Raw genomic sequence first — 16536 nt, 5'->3', positions numbered from 1 at the left:
CTTGTATTTGTACTTGCATTTGTAACTCCTACAGAAAAGGTTTGCACAAGTGACCGATGTAAATAATTGTAAATAAAAAGTGTGTTTTGTTTTCGTCATCTCTGCCTATTCAATCTCGGAAGAAGCACCTAGCGAACCTGTCGCCGCTATTCGTAGGGGCAGAACTCCCCTGTTGCGTACACAGTCTCTGGCGGTGCGTCTCGGACGCCCAAGTGGAGGAGTGGAACCAAGAAGAACCTGAACTTTACTGACGGCTATACGCGTGAAATTGCACGTGTGACCAGGCTATACCTACTCCCATAGCAATAGCTTGTTCGCTACGTCTTTGCGCTAGAAAACTTAAATACGCGCAAAAACGCGTAAGGCTTTTTTTTTTCGAAGCTTTCGTCGCCCGCTCCCTCATACGAGAGGGTTGCATTTCCTGCGGCAAGTGCATGGGCCGCTGTGTCTTCCGCTGTGTGCGAGCGTGCAGCCGTCATTTGCCTTTACGTCAACAGATTCAGAATTGTACAGAATATTTCACCGCACAGCATAGATATGGCATGTGTACGCATTTTAAGTAGTGCGTGCAACTCATTTCTGCTTCACTTACGCCGGTGCAAACAGGAAGTGGCCTTGTACCTCACAGAATCTCGACTGATTGGTGTACTACTGATGCAGGAATGAACTCCGGTCTTGTTCAGTGCATAGTGCACATAATCAATTTCTCAGGACGCGTGAATTCCGACGAGAACTGTCAGCGCCTGCAACAAGAGTTTACTTACGCTGTACTGCGCACAGCAGTAATTCATGCTTGTCGGCTGTCTGTTTCGTGTATTCTGTTGAGAGTCGGTGGAATTTTACTGCTGTCATCAGCCCCTTCGTGCGTACATTGCTGGTTTGGGATTCCACAACAAAACAGCAACTACCAGCCTTCCGTAATTGCTGGTTTGGGATTCCACAACAAAACAGCAAGTACCAGCCTTCCGTAATTGCTGGTTTGGGATTCCACAACAAAACAGCAAGTACCAGCCTTCCGTAATTGCTGGTTTGGGATTCAACAACACACCAGTAATTACCATCCTTCCGTAGGGGCGCAATCGCAAACAAGAGACGTTTCTCGCGCAGACTAAGATCCTGCGCGAGCGCGGCCTAACCGGCACCTGAAGGGAAGCGGCGGAAATGTATACCGGAGATTTCGACCACCTGGGGTCTTTGACATGCACCTAAATCTAAGTAAACGGGCCTCGAGCGTTTCCGCCATCATCTAAAATGCGGCTGCCGCATTTGTTGCTTCATTTGTTGCGCATTTGTTGCTTCAGAATGCGGCCGCCACATTCTCGCCCAAAACTTCACAGAGTGTCAAAGCCTTGACAAACACCATGACAGTTTTTTCCATATGCAGACATGATTCGCTGTAAATTATCAGCCCAAACGGAAGCGCCCAGGAATGAATTATTGTGATAGTAGCACCGGTTTCATGAATTATGTCAGCGCGAAGCGACGAGAACAAAGGGTGGGTAAGTGAGCGGGGGGGGGGGGGGTTTGAACCCCCCCCCCCCCCCTTGGCTACGCCCCTGCATCCAAGCACCCCGATCCGCAGGTCTGCTGTGAGCCGATGTGACATATGGAAGTAACTTGCAGATAGTCCAATAAACTACTTGTAGTATCAGAGAAACCTTTGCAAAGTATAGTCAATACTTTCTTATAAAAGTGCAAGCACTTATCCAACCTCACATCTTTTACATCCAAACATTACACTTTATATTTGTGACAAAAACATATCTAGAACAGCGACACTGCAGTGAGGAAGGTACAAGCTGTACTGCATATGTTATACTAAAATTATTATTATAGAACAATTTTGCGCGAACATCTGTGCCCTAGCAGAGTTCCAATCAGTATGCTTATAATAAACCATATAATAAAAACCAATGAATAACTTTAAAACTCGCAAAATGTGCATAAATATAAAATGACCAAAGAGAACTCATCTACGCATGTCTACATAAAATGCAGGGTACAGGATCTTATCAATAGGCCCACATAAAGGGTGCATACAGGTGGGACTCATGAACGAAACATAAAAGCATTGGCCAAATTTCAGCATCTAGGATACATAAAGGACGGTAACATGAAGGATACATAAAGGACGGACACATGAAGGAAACATAAAAGCAGTGGCCAATTTTCAGCATCTAGGATACATAAAGTACGGTAACATGAAGGATACATAAAGGACGGACACATGAAGGAAACATAAAAGCAGTGGCCAAATTTCGAAACGTAGGAAACATAAAGGATGTTTCCTCGAGTGACCTCTAGGAAACATACAGTAATCATAAAGGACATAACCATTTTCATAAGGGTAAAACTTACACAGAAAAGGTTTGCACAAGTGACCGATGGCCATAGCGGTAAAATTGCGACACGCGGTGCTCTTTTACCCGAATACGCTGTTAAAGAGAACAAGCGTGCCAGAAATTATGTAACCTTTTAAGCGGGAGTGGCCGGCAGCATGCAGCCCACCCAAAAGCGCACATTTTGAATGGTATCTATGATGCTGTCTTGTGCGCCCGATTAAAAAAATTAGACCATCTTACCCGTAGGGGAACCCTCAGTAGAATGCGAAGCAGCCATGGGGTCGACTCAAGGTAGTTTTATCAGCTGTATAAACTTGGACATGCAGCAGCACCAGCAACGCGCAGAACTGTTGTCGACGCCGTCGGCGTTTTGCCCGCGTTCGCACCGAACGTGCGCGGCGTTGGTGACAGTTGCCGGTGCCTCTGGGGCGCCTACCGTCGCGCCTCTAACCTAAGCTGCTTCGCATTAGACAGTTTTAGCAGACCGATTTCACGGTCCGCTCGCGTCCAGTTCAACCGCTTGGCCTTACCGGAGCGACAACGCACCTTTCGTGTTTTAGCTAACCGTGTCTCCGGCGCAGTGGAGCGGAGGCCCATCTCTTAAAGTCCCTATATAAGAAAAGTACCGCCATCCTTTGATAAATGCCGCTTCTCTCTCTCCCGTATCTCCGATTGGACGATGATAGCGCGTGCTTTTCACTTCTTTGTATTTTCTTTTTTTCCGCCTCAGAGCCATGTTGAAAGTCCTCTGCGCAGCCGCAGTCGCCGGCGGCGGCGGCGGCGCGCGCCCGGCCTGAAAGCTTCAACGTGGACTTTCTAGGTGCGCCACCGTCGACTTGGCTTCCGCAAGCAAGAAGTAAAGAAAAAAAGTAAGCGCTTTAGGAGAGGAGGCGGCGGAGGAAAGAGTAGATGGCGGTACTTTTCTTATATAGGGACTTTACCATCTCTTGGCTTGCAGCACCATCTGGCAATTTCGCCCAAGAATACGTTAAAAAAGAAACGCAATAATTTTGTTTCTTTTACAGCAGTAATGCGAAGGCTTTATTGCAATAGCGTTATTTATATATTTTTGTGTTCTGGTTGCGGAAACTTGATGCGTGACCATTTTTTTTATAAACGCGCCCCTTGGCTTGGCTGCAAGCTACAATTATCCAATCCAGCGTGCCTGGTGCCCTGTGATTTTCTGCAGCTGCCGTCCTGTGATTCTCTTCGAATTTTTTTGCAAACGTGCTACATACGTCCTCCGAACAAGTATGCAGAGAGCCCCTTTCTTATCTCACAACTGCGGTGAAGAGACAACGAGGACCTGCTTGTAATTTCTAGGTAAGATAACGTGCGTCTCCTTTAATTAGGCTCGTACAGGAACCAAAAATTGTCGGCGCAATACGTTTGCTACACAAATACAAGATAGACAGACTCACTAACAGAACCGCACAAATCCACACAATAAGATATATAACACAGAAACAGCTTGGTATATAAGGATGAAGCGCATTTGTCTCATTTAATACATTTTCTTAGCACACCTAACGAAGTGTACATTTCGAATACTCTGTTCTATGAAATAATTCTATGCCCTAGCTCCGGTATAATTCGAGTCTGCGCTTTGCATAAATGCTATCATCCAATGGGCAAATCCTGCTTGAACAGACAAATGTACAAATTAGGATGCATGTTGCTTACGTGCGAGAATTCTTGCAAGGCAGCGAGATCCAGCCACTTGTGGTTGTTGACGTCGCGGAGAAGGTGCCCAAAGTTGTTTTCAATGTGCCCAAGCACATGGTTGGTCACCACTGAAATCACAGAGTAGTGCCTCCCAAAAAGGCACTCCAGATCACTCAACCTGTTCGGGTACGCAAGCCTGCGCAAAGTTATGCAAGGTGCCTCTTCTCCCGACACAGTTATTCCCTGAGCAGTGTAAATGGTGTCCGGTATCAGCAAAGCGGTCTTCAACCTGCCTATATTGTTTTTTTCGAATCGAAAGTATGTGCGAAACCACCAGCATCCATAAAATCGATGTTCAGAAGCCCACTAGCCCACCAGTGCTCGCAAGCAAAAAGTAAAGAAAAAAGTAAGCGCTTTAGGAGAGGAGGCGGCGGAGGAAAGAGTAGATGGCGGTACTTTTCTTATATAGGGACTTTACCATCTCTTGGCTTGCAGCACCATCTGGCAATTTCGCCCAAGAATACGTTAAAAAAGAAACGCAATAATTTTGTTTCTTTTACAGCAGTAATGCGAAGGCTTTATTGCAAAAGCGTTATTTATATATTTTTGTGTTCTGGTTGCGGAAACTTGATGCGTGACCATTTTTTTTATAAACGCGCCCCTTGGCTTTGCTGCGAGCTACAATTATCCAATCCAGCGTGCCTGGCGCCCTGTGATTTTCTACAGCTGCCGTCCTGTGATTCTCTTCGAATTTTTTTTGCAAACGTGCTACGTACGTCCTCCGAACAAGAATGCAGAGTGTGTTGCAAGACCCCTTTCTTATCTCACAACTGCGGTGAAGAGACGAGGACCTGCTTGTAACAGAAGTGTTTTCGGTGAAGCGGCTTGAACCCCTTTCGGCTAGTGGGCTTCTGAACATCGATTGTATGGATGCTGGCGTGTTTCGCACATACTTTCGATTCGAAAAAAACAATATAGGCAGGTTGAAGACCGCTTTGCTGATACCGGACACCATTTACACTGCTCAGAGGATAACTGTGTCGGGAGAAGAGGCACTTTGCACAACTTTGCGCAGGCTTGCGTACCCGGACAGGTTGAGTGATCTGGAGTGCCTTTTTGGGAGGCAGTACTCTGATTTCAGTGGTGACCAACCATGGGCTTGGGCACATTGAAAACAACTTTGGGCACCTTCTCCGCGATGTCAACAACCACAAGTGGCTGGTTCTCGCTGCCTTGCAAGAATTCTCGCACGTGAGCAACATGTCCTAATTTGTACATTTGTCTGTTCAAGCAGGATTTGCCCATTGGATGATGGCATTTATGCAAAGCGCAGACTCGATTATACCGGCGCTAGGGCATAGAATTATTTCATAGAACAGAGTATTCGAAATGTACACTTCATTAGGTGTGCTAAGAAAATGTATTAAATCAGACAAATTCGCTTCATCCTTATATACCAAGCTGTTTCTGTGTCATATATCTTATTGTGTGGATTTGTGCGGTTGTGTTAGTGATTCTGTCTATCTTGTATTTGTGTAGCAAACGTATTGCGCTGACAATTTTTGGTTCCTGTACGAGCCTAACTAAAGGAGACGCACGTTATTTTACCTAGAAATTTCACTCACTTTTTGCACAGACTGATTTCCTAGCCTACTCGGCTAATGGTCCGATGGGTGCTCCTTAAAGTCTGACTGCTGATTTATTAAAATTTTCTTTTATTCCCACTTGCAGGCCGTTCATTCAAAGGGAGCGCCCCTCACCAACTGCTGGGGATGATTCATTGATGGCATGGCACGCCCTATATGCCGGCCTTCGGAAAACCAGAAAATCTTTTTTTCTGGGCACAAGCGCACCCATGCCGTCAAGTACCAATCTATAATGTACCCTAATGGAATTATTGCCCAGCTGAGGGGACCGTACTATGGCAGTCGACACGATTCAGGTACTTTTTTTCTCAGCAATTGAACAACGTGCTTTGTTTAATGAAAAAACAATAAAAAAAGAGCCGGCAGATCCATCGCCCAGTGATAATGGATGTTATGCGAAGAAGTGCGCGGGGAGCCTGCCAAGTTAACGAAACGACCATGAGAGCGCAAGACGTAGGCGGCTGTTTCACGACCTACATGACATACGTATCATGATATTCATGTCATGATTTATCATTTATGTTCATCATACACTCTTGCCATACTATGACAGTTTTGCTACTTACCAAGTTAACGAAACGACCATGAGAGCACATAGACATAGGCAACTCTTTCGTGACTTAAATGACACGCATGCCGTGACCTATCATTTATGTTCATGATACACTTTTGTCATACTATGCCAGTTTTGGTACCTACCTAGTTAACGAAACAACCATGAGAGCACAAGACGTAGGCGGCTGTTTCATGACCTACATGACACACGTATCATGATAATCATATCATGACCTATCATTTATGTTCGTGATACACCCTTGATTATACTATGCCAATTTTCGTACATACCTGCATACCAACTTAACGAAACGACCTAGAAAGCACCAAGACGTAGGTGGCTAGATAGACAAATACTGTCGAAATGAAAAATTTCCGCTGACGAATGCTTCACATTTAAAAAAAGGAAACAGTAGTTGTTGAAGGATAAATCGGGCACCAGAGTCTTACTCAAGTTGTCGCCAGCACCACCAAGTCGTTATGGTGAGTTGATAGACAAAAATGTATTCAGACCCATAGAACTGAATATTTGCTAACAAGGGAAAATCACACAGTCAATGTTATATGGCGACTGGTTTTTGCTAAGTCACTTTGGTTCAAACATTGTCGCCAGGCATTTTCCTTGTTTACGAAGCGTGCATTGTTCTTAACAATCCATCTTCTAATGGCCCCTGTGCTTTGTTAAGAATAAGACTACATAATTGTTAACATTGCGACGTGAACACATTTTTGCCTCGTTTACCGTTCTAGGCATACTGCGAAGGAGCAACACCTACCCGCAGCTGGAGAGGCTTGTGAAGGGGCATCATTATTACCTCTACGGTGATCCAGCATATCCCTTGATGGCCCTTTTGCAGAAGCCGTATGGTGGCACTTGTCTCACTGATGCGCAGCAAGCTTCTAACAAATCTATGAGTTCGGTGAGACAGGCCGTCGAGTGGGGCTTTGGCAAGATTGTCGGGCTGTTTGCATTTCTTGATTTCAAAAAAAACCCAGAAAGTGTTTGTCCAAAATGTACCTCGCATGTACAAAGTGACCGGCATACTTGCAAACTGCCACACCTGTGTATATGGTTCACAGGTTTATGAATACTTTGGTGTATGGCCTCCGTGTCTGGAGGACTATCTCACGTGCAAATAATAATAAATAATAAAGTGTCTGTGCGTCGCTCAACATTTGTGAACGCAAAAAAGATTGCACTTGATTCGTTCATACAAATCTGCGCAGTACAACCAGCCTCTCTATATGCCTTTCAGAAATTACGAAAATCCTTTTGATCCAGTAATGAGCAGTTATGTAGGCATTACGTAATCAAGGATTAGAGAGCAAACAGGGGTAGCTGATGTACTAGTTGACATTAAGAAGAAATTCAGCTGGACAGGCCATGTAAGGCAAAGAACAGATAATGAAGTGGTTCATTGGAGGTGCAGAATGGGTGTCAAGGGAAGGGAAGTGCATGCGAGGACGGCATAGAATGAGGTGCTGTTATTAAGTCGGGGAATGTGCACGCTTAAGTTCGAATCCGCTAATCCAAGAGTGGTGTAAATGAAAATCGTAGGAAGAGGCCATCGTACTGCAGTGGAAATAAAATGAGGCTGATGAAATTCTTAGCAAGTATTAAAAAAAGTTGCACATTAAGGTGATGTGCAGGTAGCTACTGAGAAAGAGTTGGTCCAAGGTATGTTTGGTGAATTGGCATGAAAACACTATTTCAGTGACACACCATAGAAAGCTGTTGCGCAATGTATTTCACAAATCAAATACATCAGCATTCTTCGCAACCTTTTAGGATGTTGGGTCATTTCGCATCCTTTCCTAGCGTTCCAAACGTTCCATCAGCCACTGCCTTTCTCTTCTGTACTCCTCTTCGCACCTGTTTTGGTGAAAAGCAATGAATAATGAAATCCCACCATATGCTAGTGGACAGCGATAGCTATTTTGCAAACGATTAAGTGCACAGTCAATATTGACTTACTATACATGTACTTAGCACAATGTAGAAGAGCATGTCGTGGCGCTTCTCTGTGTCATTTCTTCGATTCCTTCGTGCTCTTGTACTTAGCAGCAAGAAAAGCACCTACTTGCCCAAAAACTAGTTCTTTTAAACAGCGATAAACAACGACTGTGGGTGCATTTCAAAAACATTAATTCTGGTACTGAACAGGGGTAGCTGATGTACTAGTTGACATTAAGAAGAAAGTCAGCTGGACAGGCCATGTAAGGCAAAGAACATTAATTCTGGTACTGAACAAACAGGGGTAGCTGATGTACTAGTTGACATTAAGAAGAAATTCAGCTGGACAGGCCATGTAAGGCAAAGAACATTAATTCTGGTACTGAACAAACAGGGGTAGCTGATGTACTAGTTGACATTAAGAAGAAATTCAGCTGGACAGGCCATGTAAGGCAAAGAACATTAATTCTGGTACTGAACAAACAGGGGTAGCTGATGTACTAGTTGACATTAAGAAGAAAGTCAGCTGGACAGGCCATGTAAGGCAAAGAACATTAATTCTGGTACTGAACAAACAGGGGTAGCTGATGTACTAGTTGACATTAAGAAGAAATTCAGCTGGACAGGCCATGTAAGGCAAAGAACAGATAATGAAGTGGTTCATTGGAGGTGCAGAATGGGTGTCAAGGGAAGGGAAGTGAATGCGAGGACTGCATGCACTGGAATGGGAATAATAATAAATAATAAAGTGTCTGTGCGTCAATCAACATGTGTGAACTCATAAAAGATTGCACTTGATTCGTCCTTAAAAGAACCATCCGGTCGTCTGGCTCGATGGGCGCTTCGACTGCAGGAGTATGACATTCGATTGCTGTACCGTTCTGGCCGAAAACACTCGGATGCGGATGCCTTGTCTCGTTCGCCACTCACAGATGAGGTTAGCTCCCCGAAGGCCTCATTGTACGAGTCTTCCCTTGCTTTGCTGCCACGGACATTCTTCTGGAGCAGCAGAAGGACCCAAGGATTGTGTCCATGCTGAGTTTCTTATCCACCCCATCGCCAACCACTACCAATCGCGCAATACGTCGCCAAGCACACCACTTCTCCATTCGCGACGGGCTCTTGTACCGTCGTAACTACCTCCCGGACGGCCGCAAATGGTTGCTTGTCATCCCTGGGCATCTACGTTCGGATATTTGTGCGGCGCTCCACGACGACCCCCACTGCGCGCATGCAGGTGTACTTAAGACATACGCGTGTCTACGCGTTCGTTACTACTAGAGGGGGATGTATCGATTCATCCGTCATTATGTCCGCTCCTGTCTCGTTTGCCAACGCCGCAAAGATCCTCCTCATCGTTCATCCGCTCCATTGCAGCCTTTGCCTTGCCCAGCACGTGCTTTTGATCGAGTAGGCATCGACATTTATGGACCTCTGCCACTCACATCCGACGGCAACCGCTGGGTAATCGTGGCCATCGACCATCTTACGCGCTATGTGGAAACTTCCCCTTTGCCCAGCGCTTCCGCACGCGACGTCGCCTGGTTTCTCCTGCGCCGCATCATCCTTCGCCACGGAGCTCCCAGGGAATTACTCAGTGACAGAGGCAGCGTCTTCCTCTCCGACGTCATCGAGGCTCTCCTCAAAGAATGCCAGCATCATTCATCGCACCACTACTGCATACCATCCGCAGACCAATGGCATGACCGAGCGCTTTAATCGCACTCTTGGTGACATGCTGGCCATGTACGTTGCATCCGACCAAAGCAAATGGGACCATGTTCTACCATTGCTGACCTACGCTTACAATACCGCCACACAGACTACCACGGGATTTTCGCCCTTCTTTCTACTGTACGGACGCGAACCTTTTTCCACAATGGATACTATCCTTCCGTACCGCCAGCACAGCGAATGGTGATCAGTTATCACGTCAAATGGGCGGCCATAGAGATACGGACGGAATTTGGTTATGGCCCAAATTATAGCGACGCATTCTTTTTCTGTTACAGAATAGTTCGATTCTGATTTAGTGAGTGCACGACTGCCGAAGGCGACGACGTACTCATCGAAGCCAGCCTTTCTCTGAGCGAGAACGGCACCAAGGCCGACGCCACTGGCATCCGTGTGGATTTCAGTAGGAGCGCTTGGGTCGAAATGGCGCAGGATTGGAGGAGACGTCAAGAGACGACGCAGCTTTGTGAACGCGGCATCGCAATCCGGTGACCAGGTCGAAAGGTTGTGGCCACCATGAAGAAGCTGCGTTAAAGGTGCTATGATGCTGGCGAAATTGCGGATGAAATGGCGGAAGTATGACGCTAACCTAATGAAGCTGCGCAGTTCTTTCAAGGTCTGTGGTCGTGGAAACTGGGCAACAGCTTGTAGTTTGGCCGGATCAGGGAGTACACCTTCTTTCGACACGACATGGCCGAGGATTACCAGCTGCCGGGCGGCGAAGCGACACTTCTTCAGGTTAAGCTGGAGGCCAGCATCGGCGATGCATTTGAGGACGCGTTCAAGTCGAAGTAAGTGGGAAGGAAAGTCCGGTGAAAAGATAACGATGTCGTCCAGATAACACAGGCATATCTGCCATTTGAGGCCGTGAAATATGTTGTCCATCATTCTTTCAAATGTGGCAGGCGCGTTACACAGGCCAAATGGCATCACGGTGAATTCAAATAAACCATCAGGTGTGATGAAGGCCGTCTTTGGACGGTCTGACTCAGCCACTGGTACTTGCCAGTACCCGGATCGTAAGTCTAAAGATGAGAAGAATTCGGCGCCCTGTAGGCAGTCTAGTGCGTCGTCAATACGGGGTAGTGGATAAACGTCCTTGCGGGTGATCTTATTAAGGCGCCGGTAGTCCACGCAAAAGCGAATTGTGCTATCTTTCTTTTTGACCAGCACTACAGGAGAAGCCAAGGGACCGTGCGAAGGTTGTATGACACCGCGCTGGAGCATGTCTCCAACATGCTCAGCGATGACGCTACGCTCAGTGGCGGATACATGATACGGCCTGTGGCGTAAGGGCGCATGGTAGCCGGTGTCGATGTGATGGACAACAGTGGAAGTACGGCCTAAGCGAGATTGTTGTAGGTCGAATGACGTGCGAAAGCGGTCAAGGAGATTGACGATCTGGGCGTGCTGACCGGGAGTGAGGTTGGGATCAATACACCTGGACAATGTAGGGTCACACGGCGGCAGCGAAGGAAAAACTTGAAGGGCCATAGCGTCAACCTGAGGCGAAGCCGGGTCGTCAGGCACATCATAAAGAAGCTTGGTTCGATTTCGTCAGCATAACCAAGACACTCATCGTGGAGCAGGCTAGCAGGGCAGGGAAACAGGTTTGAGACATAAAGTGCGCTGGAACCTTGTCGAATGGCAAGAAGGGCAAAAGGAAGCAAGAAGGGATGACGGCGAGCCATAAGCTTAGACGGCGTGAAAAGAACTGTGGAGTTGGGAAACCCATCGCAGGAAACGGGTAAAAGTGCGGCAGAGTATGGAGGAATCTCGGTGTCGGCGGGTGACGAACGCACGACCGGAAGCGTCGTCAGTATCTTCAAAAGCATGGTTGCCGATTGGCGGCAGAGCGAGTCCCGCACGGGCACAATCAATAACGGCATGATGAGATGACAAAGTCCCAACCTAAAATCATGGCATGGGAGCAGCGAGGCAGAATAACAAACTCAACACGGTATAAAGTTCCACTTATAAAGCTCATTAAAAAATTATCGGGTTTTACGTGCCAAAACCAGTTCTGATTATGAGGCACGCCGTAGTGGGGGACTCCGGAAATTTGGACCACCTGGGGTTCTTTAACGTGCACCTAAATCTAAGTACACGGGTGTTTTCGCATTTCGCCCCCATCGAAATGCGGCCGCTGTGGCCGGGATTCGATCCCGCGCCTCGTGCTCAGTAGCCCAACACCATAGCCACTGAGCAACCACGGCGGGTCACTTATAAAGCTCCACTTGGTATAAAGTTCCAACAACACGCACGGTACACTTCCCTAAGGGTTCAATCGGCGCAGCGCTTGCGGTGCGTAATGAAACGGCAGAATATGGCGACGCGACTTTTCTTAGTTGAAGACGAAGTTGGTTCGAAATCATTGATATTGCTGCTCCCGTGTCTACAAGCGCATGAACGGCAATGTCTTCTGCATAAACTTCAAGGACGTTCGCAGGAAATAAATTAGGGCTTGTGGAGTTCGTTGAGATCGCAGTTCTTGCCTCCGGAACTGCGTTCCTTAGTTTTCCTCTCGGATAGCTTCAGGGCGACGGACAAGCGGCGACAAAGAACGCCGATGGGGCGACGGAGACCTACGAGTATTGAAGGTGCGGGAGGAAGGAGGTGAGGCTTCGAAATGCTGAGCGGCAGGAGCGGAACGGAACGGAGAGTCGAAGCCGCTGCTTTGCGCCCTCGGAGAATCTGAAGGATACCATCCGCGCCGGCGGCAAAACCGTGCTACATGTCCAGGCATGCCGCACGAATAACAGATAGGGCGGTTGTCGTGGGTGTGCCATGGATTGACAGCAGTGGGCTGAGATTGGTGGAGATATTGGCGAGGTGGGCGCACAGGCTGCTGTGGCGGCCAGTAGCTGCTTGTAGGGGCATATGTTGCAGCTAAATGCGGAGGTGAGGGAAAGGCGCTGGTAGGTCGCGATTGAATAGCTGCAGACGGGGGCCTTGGATTCGCGACAACGGCAGCGTACGTAAGTGGAACAGGTGTAGGAGGCGGTTGATGAGCAAGTGGGACGGCGTTAGCGACTTGTTCCTGTATCACCTGACGGAGATCGGGAGACAAGGGCGACTCTGACGCTTGACTGGCTGGCAGAAGAGAGTTGGCGTGCCACTTCTCGTACAAATTGCTTGATTTGGTCGATGATCTCTTAACTGCAAGTAGCACTGACACCGTCACTCAGAGCTGAAAGCGCGACGTCCGGAGCGAGAGCTTGGCGGGTAGAAAGCCGTTGTTTGCGTAGCTCTTCATAGCTCTGGCAAAGCGTCAGGAGGTCGTTGAACGTCTGAGGATTCTTCGCCAAGAGCATTTGGAAGGCGTCATCTTCTATGCCTTTCAAGATGTTCTTGATCTTGTCATCTTAGGTCATATCTGGGTTGATACGCCGGCAAATATCAACTACATCTTCAATGTAGCTATTAAAGGTTTCGCCCTTTAGGGCGAAACCTTTACGACAGGCACGACAGCGAAGCTGTTGTTCAGCTCGAAGTTTGCGCACAGCAGGGCGACCAAAGACCTCCTGAAGTGTCGTTCGGAAAGCTGTCCAGGTGGTAAAGTCAGCCTCATGGTTCCGGAACCAAAGATGGGCGACGCCGGAAAGGTAGAATGGGACGTAACCATCCCATTACATGGAATGGACGTGCCAACCGGGCACGTCCTTGGTTAACCTCCCTACCATTCCCTTCTCGTTTCTCTCTCTCTCTCTCTCTGGTACTGAACAGACTACTTTTGTGCCAAAGCGTGTAGGCCTTATATGCAGGAATAAATGGAATAAAACTGGATATTATGATGTGGCACTAATGAGATGCTGGTAAGTGTACATTCAAACTAGAGTAACATTTCGAATGCAATAACTAGCACAAACTCGTAGATGAAGATTTCTCACATACCTGTGTTTTTCCTCTTAAAACATGAGACGCCTCTCGTCGTATTCGAGTTCTCTTTTCGCTACGGCAAGTTCTTCCTTTCGAAGCAGAAATTCGTGTTACTCTCGTTTTGCCAGAAATTCTCATGCTAAAGACTGTAGGGCTCTCGATCCTGTGAATGGGGAAAACAATGGTAAACTTGTGTGTTCTTATAAACTGGGTGTTTGAGCGAACGCTTAAAAAATTTTGAAATGTTGCCTGTGGCAAAGAGCGCAATTCTAGAGCATGAGCTGTTCTACTCTAAGAGGCAGACATTACTTGCACAAAAATTGAAATGCATAATCGAGTAATTAAAAAAAATTACTAATTTAGTGTTTAATAATTACTGTGTGGACCATATTTCCATTTACAGGCTGACACTAGTTTTGAGATATTTATTCCCGAACTTTTTCGCAGAAATGCCTTAGAATTATATATCTCATTCATCATTGTTAATCTCCTAAACCTAGCGGCAGCGATATAGGAAGTTGCGGGAACGGCAGGTACTAAAGGACCCCCCAGGGAAGCCTTTGCTAATGAATCTGCACACTCATTCAAAGGCAAACCTTTGTGCCCGGGCACCCAAATTAAGCGAAGGAAAACTCAAATGAGACGGAGCTAAAAGATGCAACTCTTGCAAAATTTTTGAGTCCCTACGCGTTATAAGCGATGAACATAGAGAGAGTGAGTCGGTGATAATAGCAACTGATGAATGAGAGGGGTTGAACTTCCTTAATGCTAAAACCACAGCTAAGAATTCCGCTGTGTAGATAGGAGTAAAATCTGGAAGTCTAATCGAATAGGACCAATCTAGTGATTGAGAAAAAATGCCTACACCTGCCTTTTCGTGGTTCTGTGATGCATCTGTAGCTATTATAGCATTGGTCTGAATATGACACAAGTGATCATCCAGCATGGCATTGAGAATTCGTGAAGATAAATGTTTTGCATTATTTCGGTAGATGTTATCAAAAATTATTTCTAGAGAGAGGGTAGTAGACATTGCAGGAGTTATATTATAGAACTTAACATTCAATGGCTCCAGTATTGCCTGCGCAAAAACCACCTGTGGCGTGTGAAAACGGGGCCAGTGGACATTAAAAAATAAAGTGGGCTGACTTATAAACACTGTCTGGTGTCTTCTGAAAGGTGATTCGTGCAGTCGCAGAAAGGTTTGGACTGTTAGTATTCTGAATCTAGCCATTAACGATGGCACTCGCGCTTCCAGGTAAAGCACAGCGTTCGATACGAATTTGGGGAGGCCAAGGCAGAGTCGGAGCACATCCCGTTCTATTAAAACAAGGGGCCGAATTTTGTACGCGGCACTTCCAGAGAACAGAATACACCAAAATTCTAATACTGGCCTGACATACATGCTGTATATCATTAGTAGTGTGTCTCTTCGCATGCCAGACATATTGTTGCTCAGCCGTCGTAATATTCGGAGAGCACGGCCCCCTTTTTTAGCAATATACTCAATATGTGGTAGCCAATTGAGTTTATTGTCATAAATCACCCCAAGGTACTTGGTTTGTTCAACTTGGGGGATGACTTTGTTCTGATAACAGAGAGTTAAATACACTGGACTACTTAGCGGAAAGACCAGCACCGCACTCTTGTTAACGTTCAGATATAGGCGAATTCCTTCCAGCCATTTTTTCAAGTGTAATGAGATAAGCTTGCAATTTTCCGTAAAGGGACTGAATGTCGTCTGCAGAAGCGAAAAATGCAATATCACCTGCGTAAACATATGTGTTTACATCAGCCTGACAAGGTATATCACTTAGTAATATATTGAAAAATAGGGGCGACAAAACGGCCCCTTGAGGTACACCCCTGGTCTGTGTAAACTTTTTAGAGGCGATGTCATTCCTAACACAGAAAAATTCTCTCCCCCTCAAAAACTCGGCTGTCCATCTTATAAAGTAATGTGTGAGATCTAGTGCACTCATTCTATCCAATAATATTGCATGCTCGACGCTATCATAAGCTTTGGCGATATCTAGCGTGACCAGTGCAGCACATCGCCCGTGGCGCCGTGCAATATGAATTCGACTTTCTATGTCTGCGTGCGCACACCAGATGGACATGCCTGGTCTAAAACCAATTTGGAAAGGGCTGAGCAGTTAGTTCTGTGGTGTTCACGAACTTCATGATTCGGACATTTATTATTCTTTCGATTAGCTTAACAAGGTTTGACGTTAATGAAATAGGCCGAATGTTCTCCAGTGTATATCCACTACCTTGATTTTTGAGTAATAATATTACTTTAGCGAGTTTCCATTGCAATGGTATCCAAGCCTTCTCAATAGAATGATTAACTAGAGCCAATAAGACATCAGGATGCTTCTTATACAAAATTTTTATCATTGCGGTGGTAGCTCCATCCGGACCTGGGGCAGCAGCGGGCAAACTTACAACCACTGAGGCCAATTCCGGTAATGACACCTCTTCGAAATTGTCCACAGAGCCAAGCAATAAAGGCCGACAAGGGAGACAAGATGAAAAGAGCTCTCAAGCCCTTTGCCAATTTTTTCCAAGAACTCAGTAATTTCATTCGGTGTAAGAACAAGTGAGTCTGCATTGATTGATGGTTGAATCATCTTCAGTGATCGTAGAAAGCGGAACAATGCCCCTCTGTTGCGTGTTTGGGACAACAAATCAAAATGTCTGATGTTATACTCTTCTTTCGCTTTTGAAACTGTACGTTTCAAGGTGGCCGCTATGTATT

The 16536-nt window shown here is 46.4% G+C and overlaps 1 protein-coding gene across 1 annotated transcript in view; it reads right to left on the bottom strand.

Annotated features, from left to right (window-relative positions):
• Nucleotides 1-5144: 5144 nt before the first annotated feature.
• The window catches only part of LOC119432490 (uncharacterized), a 28574-nt gene continuing 17182 nt past the window's right edge, over nucleotides 5145-16536 (bottom strand). The window contains exon 5 of the mRNA XM_037699656.1: nucleotides 5145-5289. Within this exon, the coding sequence (XP_037555584.1) occupies nucleotides 5145-5289 (145 nt within the window). The remainder of the gene's footprint in view (nucleotides 5290-16536) is intronic.

Source organism: Dermacentor silvarum, chromosome 11, assembly GCF_013339745.2.
Source record: "Dermacentor silvarum isolate Dsil-2018 chromosome 11, BIME_Dsil_1.4, whole genome shotgun sequence".
NCBI classification, from domain to species: Eukaryota; Metazoa; Arthropoda; class Arachnida; order Ixodida; family Ixodidae; genus Dermacentor; species Dermacentor silvarum.
The sequence above is the reverse complement of the archived record's forward strand: the minus strand, read 5'-3'. Positions and strand labels throughout refer to the sequence as shown.